Source organism: Penicillium chrysogenum (assembly GCF_028827035.1).
Source record: "Penicillium chrysogenum strain IBT 35668 chromosome Unknown utg000001l_segment0_segment0, whole genome shotgun sequence".
NCBI classification, from domain to species: Eukaryota; Fungi; Ascomycota; class Eurotiomycetes; order Eurotiales; family Aspergillaceae; genus Penicillium; species Penicillium chrysogenum.
Genome location: NW_026622749.1, coordinates 7,684,598 through 7,700,935, shown reverse-complemented (window position 1 = coordinate 7,700,935; position 16,338 = coordinate 7,684,598). Strand labels below are relative to the sequence as shown.

The 16,338-nt window shown below is 48.4% G+C and overlaps 7 protein-coding genes across 7 annotated transcripts; 2 read left to right on the top strand and 5 right to left on the bottom strand.

Annotated features, from left to right (window-relative positions):
- Nucleotides 1-3,486: 3,486 nt before the first annotated feature.
- N7489_003021 (uncharacterized protein) lies at nucleotides 3,487-4,158 on the top strand (the record flags this gene model as incomplete). Its single annotated transcript, XM_056708776.1, is given in 2 exon segments — nucleotides 3,487-3,773; nucleotides 3,789-4,158. Coding segments are annotated over 2 exon segments (657 nt in total), but the record flags the coding sequence as incomplete, so codon positions are not given.
- Nucleotides 4,159-4,340: 182 nt separating this feature from the next.
- Nucleotides 4,341-5,169, bottom strand: N7489_003020 (uncharacterized protein; the record flags this gene model as incomplete). The annotated part of the gene is made up of 2 exons (XM_056708775.1): nucleotides 4,341-4,366; nucleotides 4,416-5,169. 2 exons carry the CDS (start codon nucleotides 5,167-5,169, stop codon nucleotides 4,341-4,343), a joined length of 780 nt encoding a protein of 259 aa, XP_056573077.1.
- Nucleotides 5,170-5,372: 203 nt separating this feature from the next.
- N7489_003019 (uncharacterized protein) lies at nucleotides 5,373-6,059 on the bottom strand (the record flags this gene model as incomplete). Its single annotated transcript, XM_056708774.1, has 3 exons — nucleotides 5,373-5,526; nucleotides 5,583-5,660; nucleotides 5,731-6,059. The coding sequence occupies 3 exons, from the start codon at nucleotides 6,057-6,059 to the stop codon at nucleotides 5,373-5,375; spliced, it is 561 nt and encodes a 186-aa protein (XP_056573076.1).
- A 1,538-nt stretch (nucleotides 6,060-7,597) lies between these two features.
- Nucleotides 7,598-9,196, top strand: N7489_003018 (neutral amino acid permease; the record flags this gene model as incomplete). Its single annotated transcript, XM_056708773.1, has 5 exons — nucleotides 7,598-7,770; nucleotides 7,830-7,843; nucleotides 7,897-7,969; nucleotides 8,024-8,355; nucleotides 8,415-9,196. 5 exons carry the CDS (start codon nucleotides 7,598-7,600, stop codon nucleotides 9,194-9,196), a joined length of 1,374 nt encoding a protein of 457 aa, XP_056573075.1.
- A 606-nt stretch (nucleotides 9,197-9,802) lies between these two features.
- On the bottom strand, nucleotides 9,803-10,496 carry N7489_003017 (uncharacterized protein; the record flags this gene model as incomplete). The annotated part of the gene is made up of 2 exons (XM_056708772.1): nucleotides 9,803-10,229; nucleotides 10,414-10,496. 2 exons carry the CDS (start codon nucleotides 10,494-10,496, stop codon nucleotides 9,803-9,805), a joined length of 510 nt encoding a protein of 169 aa, XP_056573074.1.
- A 46-nt stretch (nucleotides 10,497-10,542) lies between these two features.
- On the bottom strand, nucleotides 10,543-11,095 carry N7489_003016 (DUF3807 domain-containing protein; the record flags this gene model as incomplete). The annotated part of the gene is made up of 2 exons (XM_056708771.1): nucleotides 10,543-11,016; nucleotides 11,072-11,095. The coding sequence occupies 2 exons, from the start codon at nucleotides 11,093-11,095 to the stop codon at nucleotides 10,543-10,545; spliced, it is 498 nt and encodes a 165-aa protein (XP_056573073.1).
- A 485-nt stretch (nucleotides 11,096-11,580) lies between these two features.
- N7489_003015 (uncharacterized protein) lies at nucleotides 11,581-16,100 on the bottom strand (the record flags this gene model as incomplete). The annotated part of the gene is made up of 7 exons (XM_056708770.1): nucleotides 11,581-11,995; nucleotides 12,047-12,272; nucleotides 12,324-12,560; nucleotides 14,989-15,203; nucleotides 15,263-15,426; nucleotides 15,492-15,991; nucleotides 16,070-16,100. 7 exons carry the CDS (start codon nucleotides 16,098-16,100, stop codon nucleotides 11,581-11,583), a joined length of 1,788 nt encoding a protein of 595 aa, XP_056573072.1.
- Nucleotides 16,101-16,338: the final 238 nt, after the last annotated feature.

Genomic DNA, 16,338 nt, shown 5'->3' with positions numbered 1-16,338 from the left:
GATGTCTTTCCGAATGCCAAGCGGTTGGAGACTGCCATCGTAGTTGAGCCACACGCGACGCACACAGTCGTGTAGTTGATGTGGCTGAAGGAGAAACAGAAAGGTAAAAAAAGAGAGATGGGAAATAAGTTGTAGTTTTTCTAGTTTCGCAGTGGACGTCGAACGAGGCATCGCCTTTTTGGACCTCCTAGTAATGACTGGTCAGAATGGAGCCTAAACTAGGAAGGATATCGGATGACATACTATGATAGTGGATGGTCATATAGCCATTCGTGGGTCTCGTAGATAGCGAGTCGTAGGGATCGCGATCCTCGCCCCTAGTACGATCTAGTTAATACCAAATTTGTCTTTGTTAAGTTTGGAATGACTGGGAGTAAACTTGCTCCTCGTGTAGCCTCTTTAACAGAGACTCGGTAAGGCATTTTGGCACTTCCTAGGGCTGAGAAAAGTATTAGCGAGATGATTACAATATAAGATCGATTAGAAATCGACTCACCCGATGGAGACGAGTCCTATCCAGGCGACAGTGATAGCGATTTCCTTTCACTAAGCTATCACCCTCGATCAGCTTGTCTATCGCCTCTGCAACGCCTGCGACAAGATACCAAAGCTTTGTGAACCAGTTTTTTGAGAACTGCCGGAAGCGTGTTTGAGCTTCGGCCAAAGAAGTGATCGAATTTCACGTCCTTGTTGGTCTCAGGATCTTGTATAGTGGCTCTATATCGATAGGTGATAGGTGACCTCTTCAGGCAAGCACCCTTCATGACCGTGACGTGTTTAGGTCTCCGTAGGATAAACCGATGAAGGCACTGTTATATATAGGAAGTCATCCAACGGCAGCCTGGCGTATCCTTCCCAGGCCAATCGAACAAACCATCCCGCGGGTGCATTGTCTCATACACCACTTATCTCCCTTTAGAAGATTGCTGGCATCTTTTCGATGACACTTTGGAGGTCCTGTACCACCTCCATAAATTTCCCCGCAATAATAAGCTCAAACGCCAATAACGTGGAGCCCGCAATTGTTCGTTTCTCTTCCCTCATTTAGGTGTGGCTTGTCGCGGCGGTGGCCGAGGAATTGCGGTCCTTTTTCCCATTCCTGGTGTAAGAGGAGGCAAAGAGTGTTCATTTCGTAGCCCGATGCGTCGACCTGACGTCTTGGCCAGCCGGTCCTTCAAATCCCAGCTCGAAGAGTCCTTTCTGCAATGGCTGGTGGACATTTGTGAAACGTAGGTATTTCACCACGTCGATAGGAAGCTCCTGTCGCTTCCTGGACGTGCAGTTAGGGGCGCCTGACGAACCGATGGCTGCAAATGCCTCCAGAAATTGGTCACTTCTGCGGGAGCCATTTCTATATCCTTGCTGCTTGCTCGAGGACCTCATTTCCTTTTCGAGCTCTTCACGACTGCCTCGAACAACTTGCAATCAGGGGAAGGAGGGGTTGTTGGTCACCCCTTCGGCAGCTTTCGTAGTGGATGTCCCTCACTTTAACCGCCTTTTCCAGTACAGGTTTCAAAGCAGGAAGAGCCGCCTTTTTTAAAGATACCCTGGGGAATCTTGGATAGCAAGCCTGGCAAGGGTGAGGCAGGAAGTAGATGCCAAGAACTCAAGTGATTGCCATAGAAGGAGCTTATTGGAAGCCAGATGAGAGGGATGGTATAAAAGAAAAGTGAGTCGGTGAATGTCCAAAATGGATGGGCTCACCGGTGATAAAGAACGTGAGATGTGAGAGATTGAAATAATTATATATGAGCTTCTGACAATACCTCGCTCTCCTTTTATGCTACTTAGTGTTCTTTGTTGTTCCTAGACTTTATTGCATGAATATCTCTTTGACAGTCCAACTCTCTCCTATAAGTAGGCACCTTCCCACTACAATTTTTCCCTGTCAGCATCATCCCTCGCTCTTCCTTATATCTCACTTTACATCTCACTTCCCTCATCGCTCAAGTACGACTTGAGCTAGACGCATGGGTCAACTTGGAAGAGGGAATCAGTGATCATCTTTTACAATGCTCATCCGCACGGTTTCCAACATCGAGCGGCTAAACCGCCAAAGTTACTCGCCCAAGCCTTTCAATGTGCGATTCGAGCCCCTATCAAGATTTCCGCATTCATCAATAATACCTCGGACAGAGTTCTTTTCTCGCGTTCCCGACACATAGGAGCAGTGGGACCGCGCAGACGGGGGATCAACCCAAATGATGCCCCACGTGTATGGCAACAGTGGAATACAGCGTCGAACCTGACAAAGAAGAGATATCCGATTTACGTTATTTATAAACTTATAATTAAAGGAAAGACGCCGGCGAGATGGTGAAAAGGATTCGAACTAGGCTAATACTACAAACAGGCTCAGGATTGGCTTCAGAACCACCTCCCCGCCAACCCAACCTTCAAGCCTACTTGCAGTAAGTGGCAGCCGGATCTTCAACTGCCAAGTTCGATCCATCTACCACTGGCCAGGGTCCGTGGGGAGCCGGTATCTTTGAGATACTGGCGCTCGAGCAAACCGGGACTCACACGGCGTTTCCGTTTTGACTTGTTTGGAAGGGAATACAACCCAAATGCCGACTAAAAGTGCGTTTCGACTGGCCCATGAACGCTACAAGAGCGGGTTCAAGGGAACTTGTTACAAACCATATCCAACCAGCGTAACATTAACAAGGATAGAGGTGTTGATGCCTCTCAACCATGACGACAATAGGCATAATGCTGGATCGACTAAATATTACAATTCATATTGATCGGTGTCGCGGCAATGTTGCTTTTGGGGAGTCAACGACCGACAAATGACGTTGATATCCTTGTTCAAGCAGCGACGGCCTTACCGGTCTGTTTTCTTTGCTCGCTGCAGACAAAGCTTTCTCCAATGAAGACGGCGAGCTCCGATTCCAGCATCCCGCCTTCTTACCTTCGCTCGGCATCCTACTATTGCCGTGCAGAGTATTACTTTTGAACAAGCCAGTCCATATTGCCTCACTCTCGCCTTGCTATGAAGGTCCAGTGCTTCTATATACAGGAAGACGACGGAAACGGCCACAAGAAAAGAGAGAGCGACATGCAATCAAATGCTTCAAAAACCAGAGTCTGTAAGTTACGACTGTGCGCACACAAGTTCAAGCTTGAACATTACCATTTTCTTGCAATGAGATTCCCATGACCATGATGCTCCCTACCTATAGCACATATTGATACAGAGTTAGAATACACACTAACACATGATGTAGTCGTACCAATCTGCACTGTCTCTTCTACTAAGTCTGCCTCTTGTCTCAAGTGTCCATCCCAAGTGTCTCGCGAGGAGGTGAGATACTTGGGTTCTTTCGGGTAACACGCTGCTACGACCTCCTTCTCTTTCCCGTGGCCGGGACGGTATCCCCAGATGTGGAATAGCTCGATGACGTTCGGTGCTGTGCTTTGGTGCTCGGTTACATCTGAGATCTTGCTTCTCTCCTTTTGTCCTTCATCCCTCCTTTCTTCAGCCTCTTTCTCAAACCCTATCTCAACCTCACCTATCTCAACCTCACCTATCTCAACCTCACCTATCTCAACGTCATCCCTGAGAGTGTAACGTTTCCTCCTTTCGGATTCGTTCTACACCCTATTTTACACAGCAAGGCATTGTACTTGCGAAGAATCTTTCTTCGAAAGGTCGATATCAGTCGGGCATGGGGACTGGATTTTTCTCCAGCAATTTACCATGAAGACAGAGGAAGCACATCGGGCAGGCCGGTGTCATTCCATCAGAGTCTTTACCATGTTGGATTATTGTAAGGGAACTAAAGGTTCTATGGATCGTGCCTCACCATTCTTATAGCCGCGCGTATGGCCGGCCTCAACAACTCAGGCGTCTCCCCGGTGAGCCCATCCTGTATATGGGCGACCTTCAGTGCATTCGGCTTCGTGAGCACATACGAGCAAACAATCCATCTCCGACAAGTTCAGCTGCCTAATGGCCAGTGGGTTGTGGAGTACTCACCAGTAATCTACTCCACTGATGCGCACGAGTCAGCTGGTTCACAGGGCCATGGGTCTGGTCTCTCTGTCTCACAGAGACAGTGTATGTTTTACGTCGCCATGCTTGCGAGCGCGCAGGGGTCCGTAAACAACCAAACCCACCAGCTCAATGGTTGGTTAAGGCTTAAATATGTATAATTCAGAAGCAATGACAATCATTCAGTGTATATGTGCCTTCCCTAAAACAAACAATCTTATAGTAAGCATTCTACCATTGATAGAGATGCGATACATAGATATTCAAATTGAGAAGACACTGTATGTCTCTAAGCAACTGATTCACCCAAATGCTTCACCAGAGCACCTAAAACACCATTCCATTATCCTCCGGACGTTAGATCCTTGACTGAAGCCAGGAATTAGCGTTGCTAACAACCAGGGAGGATAGGACTCACGTCTGACTAAACGGTCTATTGTATCGCAAATATCATCAATGCTTAACGAAGATGATTCGACAAGCGCGATGGCAAGATATTCTGTGGGTTTGGTGTACCAGAAGCCTTGACCAACCATGGGACGGCCGAAGAGATCGGTGTCCATGATATACCCGCGGACCTGCTTGTATTTCTCTAGCTTCGATTGTGCATCTGTCGAACAATCATCGTTTACCGCCTTCAGGGCTAGGTCATTACACCAAGCCTCCGTGTCGAACGTTAGGCCGTCAGGGAACTGAAGTTCCAGAAACGAAACATATCGAGAGGCTAGTTGCATGGCGGCTAGGCGGTAATCAAGATTGTCATTCAGATATACCAGCACTTCCTCATGGCATTTCTTTCCTGCAAGCAATTGTTTAAGCCTCGAATGAACTGCATTTGCCCCAGTGTTGTCTGGACCTGGGAACGAGTCCATGTATGTTCTGGCCTTGGCCTTCACGACGCTCTGGTATCCCCGACCGATACTGCCGGTAAATCCCAAGGCAGCTGTTGGGTCAGGGGTTAATGTTGAGGATCCGCCGCTGGGTTGTTGTGTAGACGAGTCGTTTTCGGGAGAGGCGATGTCCTGCCAATCGTTTGAACCGCGCTGCGCTATTATGCGTGTGCTTGGCTGCGTTTCTGGAGGACAGAAGGAGAGAAATTCGCGCGTCTCAGCACCAGGCTCTCTGCCGTCTCCCCCGATGCTTTTGGGTATGATTGTCCTGCCTGTGGACATCTTGACTGCCAAAGTATCATCATCCCAGATATTCTATAGTTGAGAGCGCCAAGCCTACCTCGTTAGGCTTAGTACCCCTCGATATTACCTCAATACCTAGGTATTACATACATATTACATACACATTTCCAACCTTCTAAAGTTGGAAGGTGCTACTGTTTTCTTGTCAATAGGAGATGGAACGAACAATTCTCCTGTCTTAGCTACCATTCCCAGCGTGAAGTATCTTTATCCCAGCCGTCATCTCCCCATCTAACTGGAGGGACCGGTTTAGCGAGCTCGAAAGTCGCTATCCACTCGGCAAACTCGACCGGACGTTTGCGCTTGCCGGTCTTGCTAAAGCGTCCAACGAAGTAGCTACAGTACATTGGTAAGTAAGCAAAACTGGGAAAGATGACGTGGAAATAACATACAGTGTTTCAGTGTCCCGGTGCCAAACTAGACTGCTTGCCCCAGACACAGTAGGGAACCACCCGTTCTCTACTAGCTTCCTAGACCGTGGATAATAGTTAGATTCAGTGCAGATAGAGATAGAGAATCTTGGAAGGAATATCGACTTACGGAAGAGCCTTGACAAACTCTGTGCGGACTCGCTCTCTTTCGTCGCTTTCAAGAGCCCAGAATGGACCAGCGCCATTGCTATCTCCGAGGCGTCGCCCTGGAACGATTTCCCAAACAAGCCAGATAATAAACCCACCCGGAACTAGCCCTGACCGATCCTGGGTATCGGTCTTGTATCCAATGAGTTTGGGTGTGTTAATTGAGTGCTTTTGAGTGAGGTCCTTATAGGCGATTAATTCTGGCGGGGTGAATGTTGTGGCTTGTTGGCCTCTGGTATCCGTATCATCCTTTTCAGTTTTTCGATGGGGAACTTGAATGTATATTCTCATAAAGGCTTCCTTAGAACGTTGTTTGGGGTCACAGCATTGAAATTTGGCCGAGGCGAAAGAACAGAAGCCATAGTCATTGTTTTCTTCCTTATTGACCTGAAACTCATGCTCGTTCAGTTTCTCGAGGATCTTCCACTGGGAGGAGAAAGGTTGATTTAGAGTGATAACTCTCGGGGTTGATGCCCTTAAGGAACCAAGTCGAGAATGAGGATGACATTAGAGCTGCTTTGGAGACGGGGCTTTTGGGTGCGCTGAGGCTCTTAGGTGGGCCCGCTGTAGGACCTTGCGCTAGCCGTATTTGGCGTTAGATACCTGATATAGTCGCCCGCACAAGTCTATGACAACTTATTGACCGCTCTTTTTCGAAATATTTTTCGGGATTTTGGTCTGGTCGGTGAAAGACCGTCGTTCACTTGCCTATGCCAAAAGTTGATGGGTTTATTAAGTCACGTGTTTGTTATTTTTATCTACAGTTAGCTCACCACCCGTCATCTATATATAAGTGTACCCAGGTATACCGCCCTCCAATTCAGTTATGCTAGTCTAAAACTCCTAATATAGTTAGCGTGTAGGGATGTGATTCTGCACCAACGGTTAGCAGTCAAGGGTATGTACCTGGGGAGACTCAAAAAGACGAATAAGAAGACATATGAAAAGACCACTAAGAAGACATATGAAGAGACCACTGGGTAAGACTACCCGAGAAGACCATTAAGCTGAGTATATTCAAAAGGGAGGCGGTATAAGGGCGGTATACTTGGGTACAAAAGTCTGGTCCAATATTTCAGAGGTCCCACTGTATGTAGGTATATACAGGGTAGAACGCCATCAAGCTATAGCTATATGCAATAGAAGCGAGAATGTTAACAAAGATATGCCTATGAGATCATACAATTCATTAAAGAACCTTGGAAACGGGATCTAGCGACCCAGCTCCGACCGATCTGCATCCGAACGCCTCCTGAATTTAGGGCAGAGATGCAAGCACGACATCCTGCAAGTCCATCGCTAATAGGCTAGACTGACGGAAATTAAGCTTATAAGTTAAAGTTCCCCTAAATCTGCACGCGGGCCGAAATATTCGCCTCAATCATTTAGAGCCTTCATGAAAAAAATCTTCATCCCAGACCTGAATCCCTATAGAAAAGGCAGATTAATTTCTATATAGGAGGCCGGCATCGGAGCGAAGTTTTCCTTTTCCCCAGTTTTGCCCAGCAGATTTGCCCATTCGGCTCCAGCGGACCAACTCCTTTTCGGCCTTTATATTACGTCCCGATGAGCTGATTCGTCGATTCGGTCCGCAGGTCGGAGATCCACATCTGTTTCGGGGTGGCGGATTCTTTATTCTTCAATTTACGAAGTTGGTGGGTGCGTTTTTCTGTCAATTCGAGTTTTTAATACTATTTTCCATTCGTGAAGACCTCTATCTGTCGTTCAATTTGTTGTGTCAAGCGATTTGCTTTCGTTCTCCGCTTTTGAGCTCGATTTCCGTCGTGATATCTACTTCCCGGGTATACTCTGGTTTTGATATCTTCGCTATGAGCTCCTCACCTGCTGGTTTGGATGTCGGTTCCAACGAGAAGAGTCCCTATATCAACCCCGCCGACTTGCAGTCTGATCCGGAGAAGTTTGTTGAGGTTCCGAAAGTCAGACAAGATGCCTTTGGCGACGAGGAGTTCGCTGAGGTTAAGTACAAAGTACTCAAGTGGTGGTATGTTTGCATAGCTCGAAAAGTGAAATAGCTCTGTGACTAACGTATTTCCGGTTTAGGCAATGTGGTCTACGTATGTGATAACATGCTATATCAAAATCAACCTCCAATCTAACATTCTATTAGTGATGGTTGCCGAGACAGTATCACTGGGTGTGCTGTCACTGCCCGCCGCTGTCGCAGGTCTGGGATTGGTTCCGTAAGCTTACCTTCTGACTCACTGTGCAGGAATTGGAGCTAATGTTATCCTCAGCGCGATCATCGTCTTGGTGCTCTTGGGTTCACTGGCCACATACACCGGCTACGTGATGGGACAGATGAAATGGAAGTATCCTCACATCTCCACGATGGCAGACGCCGGTGAAGTGGTAGCAGGGAAATGGGGTCGAGAATTCATCGGCGCGGCACAGATCATTTTCTTCATCTTCATCATGGCTAGCCACCTGTTGACCTTCACCGTTGCCATGAACACCATCACAAACCACGGCACCTGCTCCATCGTCTTCGGCATCGTCGGCATGATCGTCTCCTTCCTCTGCTCATTACCTCGCACTCTTGAAAAGATGTCATGGTTATCTATAGTTTGTGCGTTTCCATCCTCCATCCCCTCCATCCCGAAAAACCGACCCACTAACCAACCGCAGCATTCGCAAGCATCATGACATCAGTCATAATCGTCATGATCGCCGTTGGCATCACAAAACCCGGACACGACGTCGTCGCAGTGGTCGACACGAACCTCTTCCACGGCTTCTCAGCAGTCTGCAACATCGTCTTCGCCTTCTGCGGCCACGCCGCCTTCTTCGGCCTAATGGCCGAACTCAAGAACCCAAAGGACTTCACGAAATCTCTTCTTCTCCTGCAAGGCATCGACATGGGCCTGTACATCACCGCTGCGCTAGTAATCTACCGGTACGCCGGTAGCGGCGTGACTTCTCCAGCGCTGGGTTCCGCCTCGCCCATGGTCGCGAAAGTCGCGTACGGTATCTCACTGCCGACCATCATCATCGCCGGTGTGATCAACGGTCACGTCGCGTTCAAATACGTCTACTTGCGTATTTTCCAGGGAACAGACCGCATGCACAAGCGCGACTGGATCGCGACGGGATCGTGGATTGGTATTGCCCTCGCACTGTGGATCATGGCGTGGATTATTTCCTCCGCGATACCGGTGTTCAGTAACCTGCTCAGCTTGATCACCGCCCTCTTCGCCAGTTGGTTTACGTACGGCTTCAGTGGCATCTTTTGGTTGTATATGAACAAGGGTCTGTGGTTCTCGTCGCCGAAGAAGATTGCGCTCACTTTGCTGAATCTCTTTGCTATTACTGTTGGTGTCACGCTGTGCGGTCTGGGTCTTTGGGTCTCCGGGAAAGCTCTTCATGATAACCCCAGCAGTGCAAGCTTTTCTTGTGCAAATAATGCTTAACTGCATTTGCGCTTTTGCATTTCTGTTGCTGGGTTGGCTTGGCTTGTATAAAACTGTATCTGGGATGGGGTTTTATGGTGTTCTAGTTTCGCATTTGGGGGCATTTGTTTTGATACTTTCGATACCTTGTTTATATCTCGAGTGCTGCTTGAGTTGGCTTTGTCTTGCATATACATACTGCAGCGATGTTTGGAAATATACCTGTACGGATATAATAATATGCTGAATCACTGACTGTCTACTTTCCCCCTTGGTCTTAGAGATGTTATAAGGTCTGGTTCGTGCAGGAAACCAAGCAGGCCCATATTGTGCGCGGTAGGTTACAGTCAAACATCCATTTCAGAATATGTGGTGTGAATGCAGTCTTGCGTGGGAGTAGAAGGAAGCTGGCTTTGATGAAACTAGTTTGGTCACTGGGACGGGCCGTGGCTGCGAGCACTCTCGGCCATGAAGTACATTGGGAAATTTGCATAATATGGTAGCTCAGTCAAAAATTTACTTTATTGAATTTTATGTTGATGATCAGATAAGCCGAAAGCCGGGTGTTATGCTCACTGCCACCACTTGCCAATGCAAGGGACTGTAAGCACATATGATCACGGTTGTTCATCTTGTGACGCCAACAGTTCTGATATCGATCTTCGACAAATACGAAAGAGATAGCCCGCGAAGCCGGGTGATGGGATCTTCGTGATTGTCACGCACTCTAACAACGGTGAAATTGCGGCCCTTGGCAAGCGTGGATTTCGGATGTGGGTCAGCTGCACCGGTGAATTTCTCAACTGGCAAGGTAAGCCGGTCGCTTTTGTTCTGATAGAATCGCCAAGACCAGGGAATCCTTTTGGCAAACGATCTACGAACTCCAAGGCCAGTAGAATCCATCTCATAGTTATCTCGTTCGGGACATCCAGCGATAGGACGGGACTCCTGGGGGCGTTCTTGTGGAAGTGGTGGGCTGGGTGCCCTTTTCACTGATGCGAGAAGTGACAAGCTTTCATCAGAAAGCCCGAGGTGAAGTAGCGAAACTAATAAGCTGTTAGAAGCGCAACTAAACATGTGTGCATGTGATTGAAAGGTATGAAGGAGCCCTCAGAGAGAAGATTAAGGTCGTCAATGCCTTACACATCCGTAGATGGTATGGCTTTCCGGCTAAGGATGATACATGTATTCATCATGAACGGGCGAGGGTGTAGTGTGATAGAATGTGGATAACTTACCGCTTGGTTAGTTCCGTGAGGAGAATAGGCTTGGCCTTGTCCATTGGATCAGGGATAGGGGTTTCTGGCCAGGTACTCGGCATGGGGTGGGGAATTGACTCGAACATCGCGCATACCAGGTGGATTAGTTCAATCATCGTAGGAGATAATCCTGCGACCTTGGTGTGACACTGGTGGCCTTGCCATTTGTGCTTGACCAGAGTCGTCCCCGTAGTCGAGGAGTGTAGAGGATTTGTCTGCTGGAATGTGTTTCCTGGACCCCTTCCGTGACTGCGAGCGCTTCTGATCTCCACCTTGTGTTTGAGACTCTGCGCTTAGAGGCCGCTTCTCTGGTGCAGAGGGTGGTTTGCCCTCTGATCCATCATCTGGAGATGACTGCATCCGAGCTTGGTATTGCGCCTCATCAGCTTGGAGCTGCCTCTCTCGCAGCAGGGCATGGATTTCGCTGTGTCTGAACATGCGAATCTGCTCATCTGTGAGTGTGCGCTTCACTCCATCTGGGTAGTATCCGAGATCCTCGTCTGTTGTCTCGTCATTTTCTTGGGGAAACGCGGCCAGCTGTTGGCCAGGAAAGTGCTTAGATTGGAACGCTTGGAGGTCTTCCTAGATAAGGCATAAAGGTTAGAAGGCATCTTGGTCACTGGTGATTGAGACTCACTAGAGTTACAGTTGGGACCTGCATGGTGGCTAGGTGTTGAGAGAGGAAGATGGGAGTTGATCGCGGGAAGACGCGATCGTGTGGGTAATATTACCGTAATTACCGATACCAACTTGGAGGAGACATCCTCTTCAGGCTAGATGCTGCCAGGGAGATGAAGGAGGAAGAAAGATATGATATGAATCTTCATCTTTATCTTTATTTTCATTTTTCATGAGCTGCAATGACTAAATCCTCTTCCCGACTTGCTGCCTTGCAGCCGGACGACAATTTTTACTATAGGAACCAAATTGATTATCACGCATCGCATGTATGCATGTCAACACATCCACTCTTCCCTCGACAGGGAGGTAATTAGCACGAGGCGTTTCGATTTAGATGATTTATGAGAACCTGAATAACTCAAACAATTTGAATAGGTACATCTGTAATTTAATCTCGAGTTTTGGATGTTCTTTTCACGATGGGCTCGGGAGACAACGTCCGATTTGTTGGAAGAACACGCCATCTTATGGGCTTTTTTCTAATGGTATACTACCGACAATATTCCCAATCTTGGCTTTGACACTATCGAACCCAACCTGAATTTCCCTCAAACCTCGCAAATCTATCCCGGCAACCCGCTCACGTTCCTTTGGGCTGGGCTCTGACAGACACCAAGCAAGTGAGATATGGAAGCATTTCGAGAAGTCCTCGCCGGTCAGACTGCTGCTCCTATCACGGAGGGATACACTGGTATGCTGCTCATGAGTCGAGGAGGTTGCATAAAGTGGCGGCTGGCCAAAGCGAGCAAGAGTGTCATTTGACAGCTTCAATAGGCGGTTTAAACCATCATTTCTCGGTCTCTGCACGCCCAAGACGAGGAACCAGCGTGTCTTTTCATAGTTTGATGACCAATATAAAGAATCCGGCTGCACGTGAAACCTAGTTCAAGAATTAGACGATGGTTAAGAAAACCTTTAGTTCAGGACGTACGATGAAACTTGCGCGTCGTCAATAGCCTTTTGCAGCGCCTCAGTAAATGAGGCACGCTGTTCGGTGCGAAGAACCACCGGGCGAGACAGGCTGATATGAAGGGGTAGCTGGGCCCCCAGATCGCTATGCAGGAGACTGTGCATTACATGTGCTTTTTCATCTGGCACATTCCCAGACTGAGAGATGACATCTGCAAGGAGCGATAGCTCGTCTTTCCCCGGGTACCCTGTCAAAGTTAGCTGCTTGTACCGGGGAAATGATTAGACCCGGCACTCACATTCGAGGTAAAGGTGTGTTGGCCAGTTTCCTTCCACATGGGGAATTACGCGTTTCCGGCCGCCATGGAGGCTGGGATTATCTTGCACGCTCACACGTGTGCTTGAGGCATAGAGGTTGTGGAATGATGCAGGTAGGGGCGGCAGAGATGGACCTGGGTTGATGTTGTGGCGAGGTTTCTTAGCCGGCGGGAGAGAAGATCTAGATTCCGAGTCGGATTCCGAATCAGAATATTGTACTAGAGGCATCTCATCCGATGAAGGGAGTTGTTGTGTTGATGGAGTTCTGGTTTCTCAGATGTGGGGCAAGTCAAAGTCGGGAACCAATCATCGTCTTCAGTTTCATCTATAAATTTTTATGCGTTGATATTGGCTAAACGTCGACAATGTTTATTAGTTCTCTTGCATGGAGGAAAAGGCTACAGGTATAAGTCGTAAGAAGCCTGATGGCTATGACTCAAAATGGCAAAGGGGAAATAATGACCGATAGTCCCCTCCACAATAATTATCACTTGGAATATCTCACCCTATACGGTATATAGGTGCAATACTGAGGGACAAAATACAGCGTATTTTACCACTAGACCATGCGAAAATCCAAGGTTAATGTTTATGCACGGCCTAGTGGCCGTATTCCAATCTGACAAACACCCCTATCGGTCGTCCGTTTCTCCTAGGAGTTAGTCAAATCGCGCGACAATTGTGATATGTTGTAAGTCGTATCTCAGAATCAACAATTTCTTTCATCCTGTCTTTCCGAAGTAACGTATCTTGTGCTCAGAGGGCGTCAAGTTGGGACCCAGTTGATTTCATCCTCTTATATACCCTTTTACTAATCTCGTCTCCTGGTCAACTGCATACAGGGCATTGCAACATTATGTTTGATACATTGAAATTTGAACGCCAGGATCGACAACCAAGACCACACGCACCCCTTTAGCGCCTGGGCAATCCCCTTTAGCGCCTGGGTAGCTGCAGATCCTGCGAATCAAGATTCATGTCTCTTTGCCTGGGCAAATCAGCACAGCTGGGGTCTGCTCAGCTAGTCTCCCACAGCTATACTTTTGGGGCGCGCTGGCCGCCCCGCCCGCAAGCCGTGTGCCGCAGGGTTCAAGTGAGATCGCAATCATTCTATATTGTAACTTTGTCCTCATCGCGTCCTCTCCAACCCCCAACCCCCTAACCCCTTCCCACAAGCCTCCAGCGCTTCAAGCCTTGAAGGCCAATGCAATGGCCAAATGCTACAATTCAAATGGAACCCCAGACACCGGTCGAATTCCATGCTCGGCAGACGGGAACCCCGCCCAATGTTGCGGACAGGGGGAGATTTGTACCAGCAACGGGCTCTGTATGAATATTGAAGAGAATGGTCAAACGAGCTACTGGCTAAACACCTGCACCGATCCTGAATGGGGGAACAAGTCGGTCCCAACGTGCCCCTCACAGTGCGCACATCACCAATACTGTAGGAAGCCTGTTAGGATTCCAAAGCCTAATCGATGGCCAGTTTTGAACTAGTTTAACTAATCCATTTATTTAGTCGGCGGAAATGGTGTCCGTATTTGCGGGAAGGGGACATTTTGCTGTTCAGGCTTCAGTTCCTGCAACTGCAGTGACTCTGAGACGTTCACGCTCGGATCAGTTCGCGCTGTAACTGCACTCACAATCTCCCCATCAAGCGCGCCTGCAATTACCGAATCAAGTTCTCCAACTCCGGCGCCGTCTGGGTCATCAGGGAAAAGTGAGAGCGGTGATAACCTCGACGTGGGTCTCGGCGTCGGGCTAGGCGTTGGGATTCCGGTCGTCTTTGGAGTCATCGCAGCCTTCTGGTTCTTCCGCCGGCGACGGAGTAGGGCTGCGGCTAGTTTGGGCCCTACGGAAGCGGTTGCCCCGTCGTTGCAGAAAAACGGGACGCTGTTAGAGCAAGTGGCAACTGTGCCTATGACTAGGGAGCAGGGGCCTCCGCAGGAGTTAGCAACAAGCAAGGCGCGGCCACACCTTGAGCTACAGTAGACTGGGAATTGTCTAAGTGGTTTGTCAAGGCTGGACTTCATATCATCTTGTTGGAAATCAAGCCTTGTCTATAATCGAGGTGCACAATAGCTTGGGTAACGGCCAATGTAACTAGGCGATGATTGGGATACAGTATCGAGCAAGGAACGAATGTGCGGCAATTTGAAAACGTGTCGAAATCAGACATGAATTCAGTTGTAGCTAGGTCCCTTCATATACGTACCACATTATTAATTGATGTGAATACTAGGAAAATGTGCTCCGGCAGGACCACTACAGAAAGGCCCTTGTCTAGGGAACCTTACAACCGGAACTTTAATTGCATTGATCGGTCTTACAGTGTTGATTTTGTATCATACCACGAATGAGTAGATCTGAAGATGACGGTCTTTTACCATACGATGTACAATATGCTCAGCAGCTCTAGGGATTTCAGTGTTACAAAAGGTGAATACTGGAAATATGCAATTCCAATTATTGGGTCATAACTAGAGGGCTTTGAAGTAGTTGTATGAGTCTCGCAATATTCGCATTTGCACGATATCGAAATACAAGCAGACAATAGGCTCACAGCCGCAAACATAAGATCACCGTTTAATCAGCTTCACTCACATTCGGCTCTGCCTCGGCGGGCGCGCCCAGAGTAGTATGAACTCCCTTTACGAAAGTAGCGATGGAGGCAAGCCTGCTTCGCTGAAACCCTTTTCGCGGGGTCGTATTGAAGAAGGCCCTCTAGTAGTTCGCAGCCAGCACTCTCGAGGCCTGGCACCAGAGGGGTGCGAGGCCGCTTCCATTGAGGGAAGGTGGCTTTGTAGTCGGGCAAGGCAGTGACACCGGGCCAGGTCTCTTCGTTGGGGGTACCAAGGAGGCTATCGAGTTGAGAACGTCAATCCCAATTACAATATAGACATAAGAAGTTAGTGTTTACCGGAATATCGTGAATATTTCCTCAATTTCTGAGTCGGCCGGGAAGAGTGGCCTGCGGGTGCACATCTCAGCAAAAATAGCCCCCACAGACCACATATCGATGCCGGTGGAGTAGACGCGACCACCGAGAAGAATTTCTGGGGCACGATACCATAGGGTCACGACCTGAGCAAAGAATACACGTTAGTATTCAACGGTTTAATGGTTTTCCTTCGAGTAGGGGTTATTACCTCGTGGGTATACCTCCGTAGTGGAATACGGAAAGCCCTAGCAAGTCCGAAGTCACCTAGCTTCAGGGTGCCCTCGCGGTCAATAAGCAAGTTCTGCGGCTTTAAATCACGATGCAGAATACGATGACTGTGGCAATAGCGGACACCCTCAAGAAGTTGTGCCATGAACTTTTTCACCATCGCTTCGTCAAGACCTAGGCTCATTCTAGATCCTTTGGGTAGAGCTTTGCCGCGGCCACCTTCGTTGACAGGCAGAGCATCCATATATCTCTTCAGGTCCAAGTCTAGGAACTCCATGACGAGATAGAGGGTGTAGCTATCGACGTGTACAATATTCAGCAACTGGACAATATTCTCGTCCTTCATTTCCTTGAGCAGGGAGATCTCTCGCATGGCTGTGCTAGGGACGCCCTCATCGGCTTCGAGTCGGACCTTCTTTAAAGCAACGATGCGGTTAGGATAGTTTAGCTCTCGAGCCTTGTAGACGACACCGTATGCTCCTGTGATAAACAAGACGTCCGTTAGCTAGGGTCCAGGGTAGCCATGCCAAACAGACGCTGCAAAAACGCCACCTTCACCGGCTTTCTCAATTTTCTGATAATTCTCCATGGTGAAAGTGACACTTCATCGGTTTTTCTCTCAATCAACTGAAAATTGGAAAGGTCCGAGGTAACGGAAGAGATGCAGCAGGAATTGGGAAAAGGTGAGCAGGGGAAAAGCCGGGGAAAGCGACTGAGTTTATAAACCTACGTCCTAGGAACAACTACTAGGCGTGTTGCCATGGTGAATGCTTCTATATCTACAATTTCGTAACACACATTTTTGGTAATGTAATTTACCTGCCAGC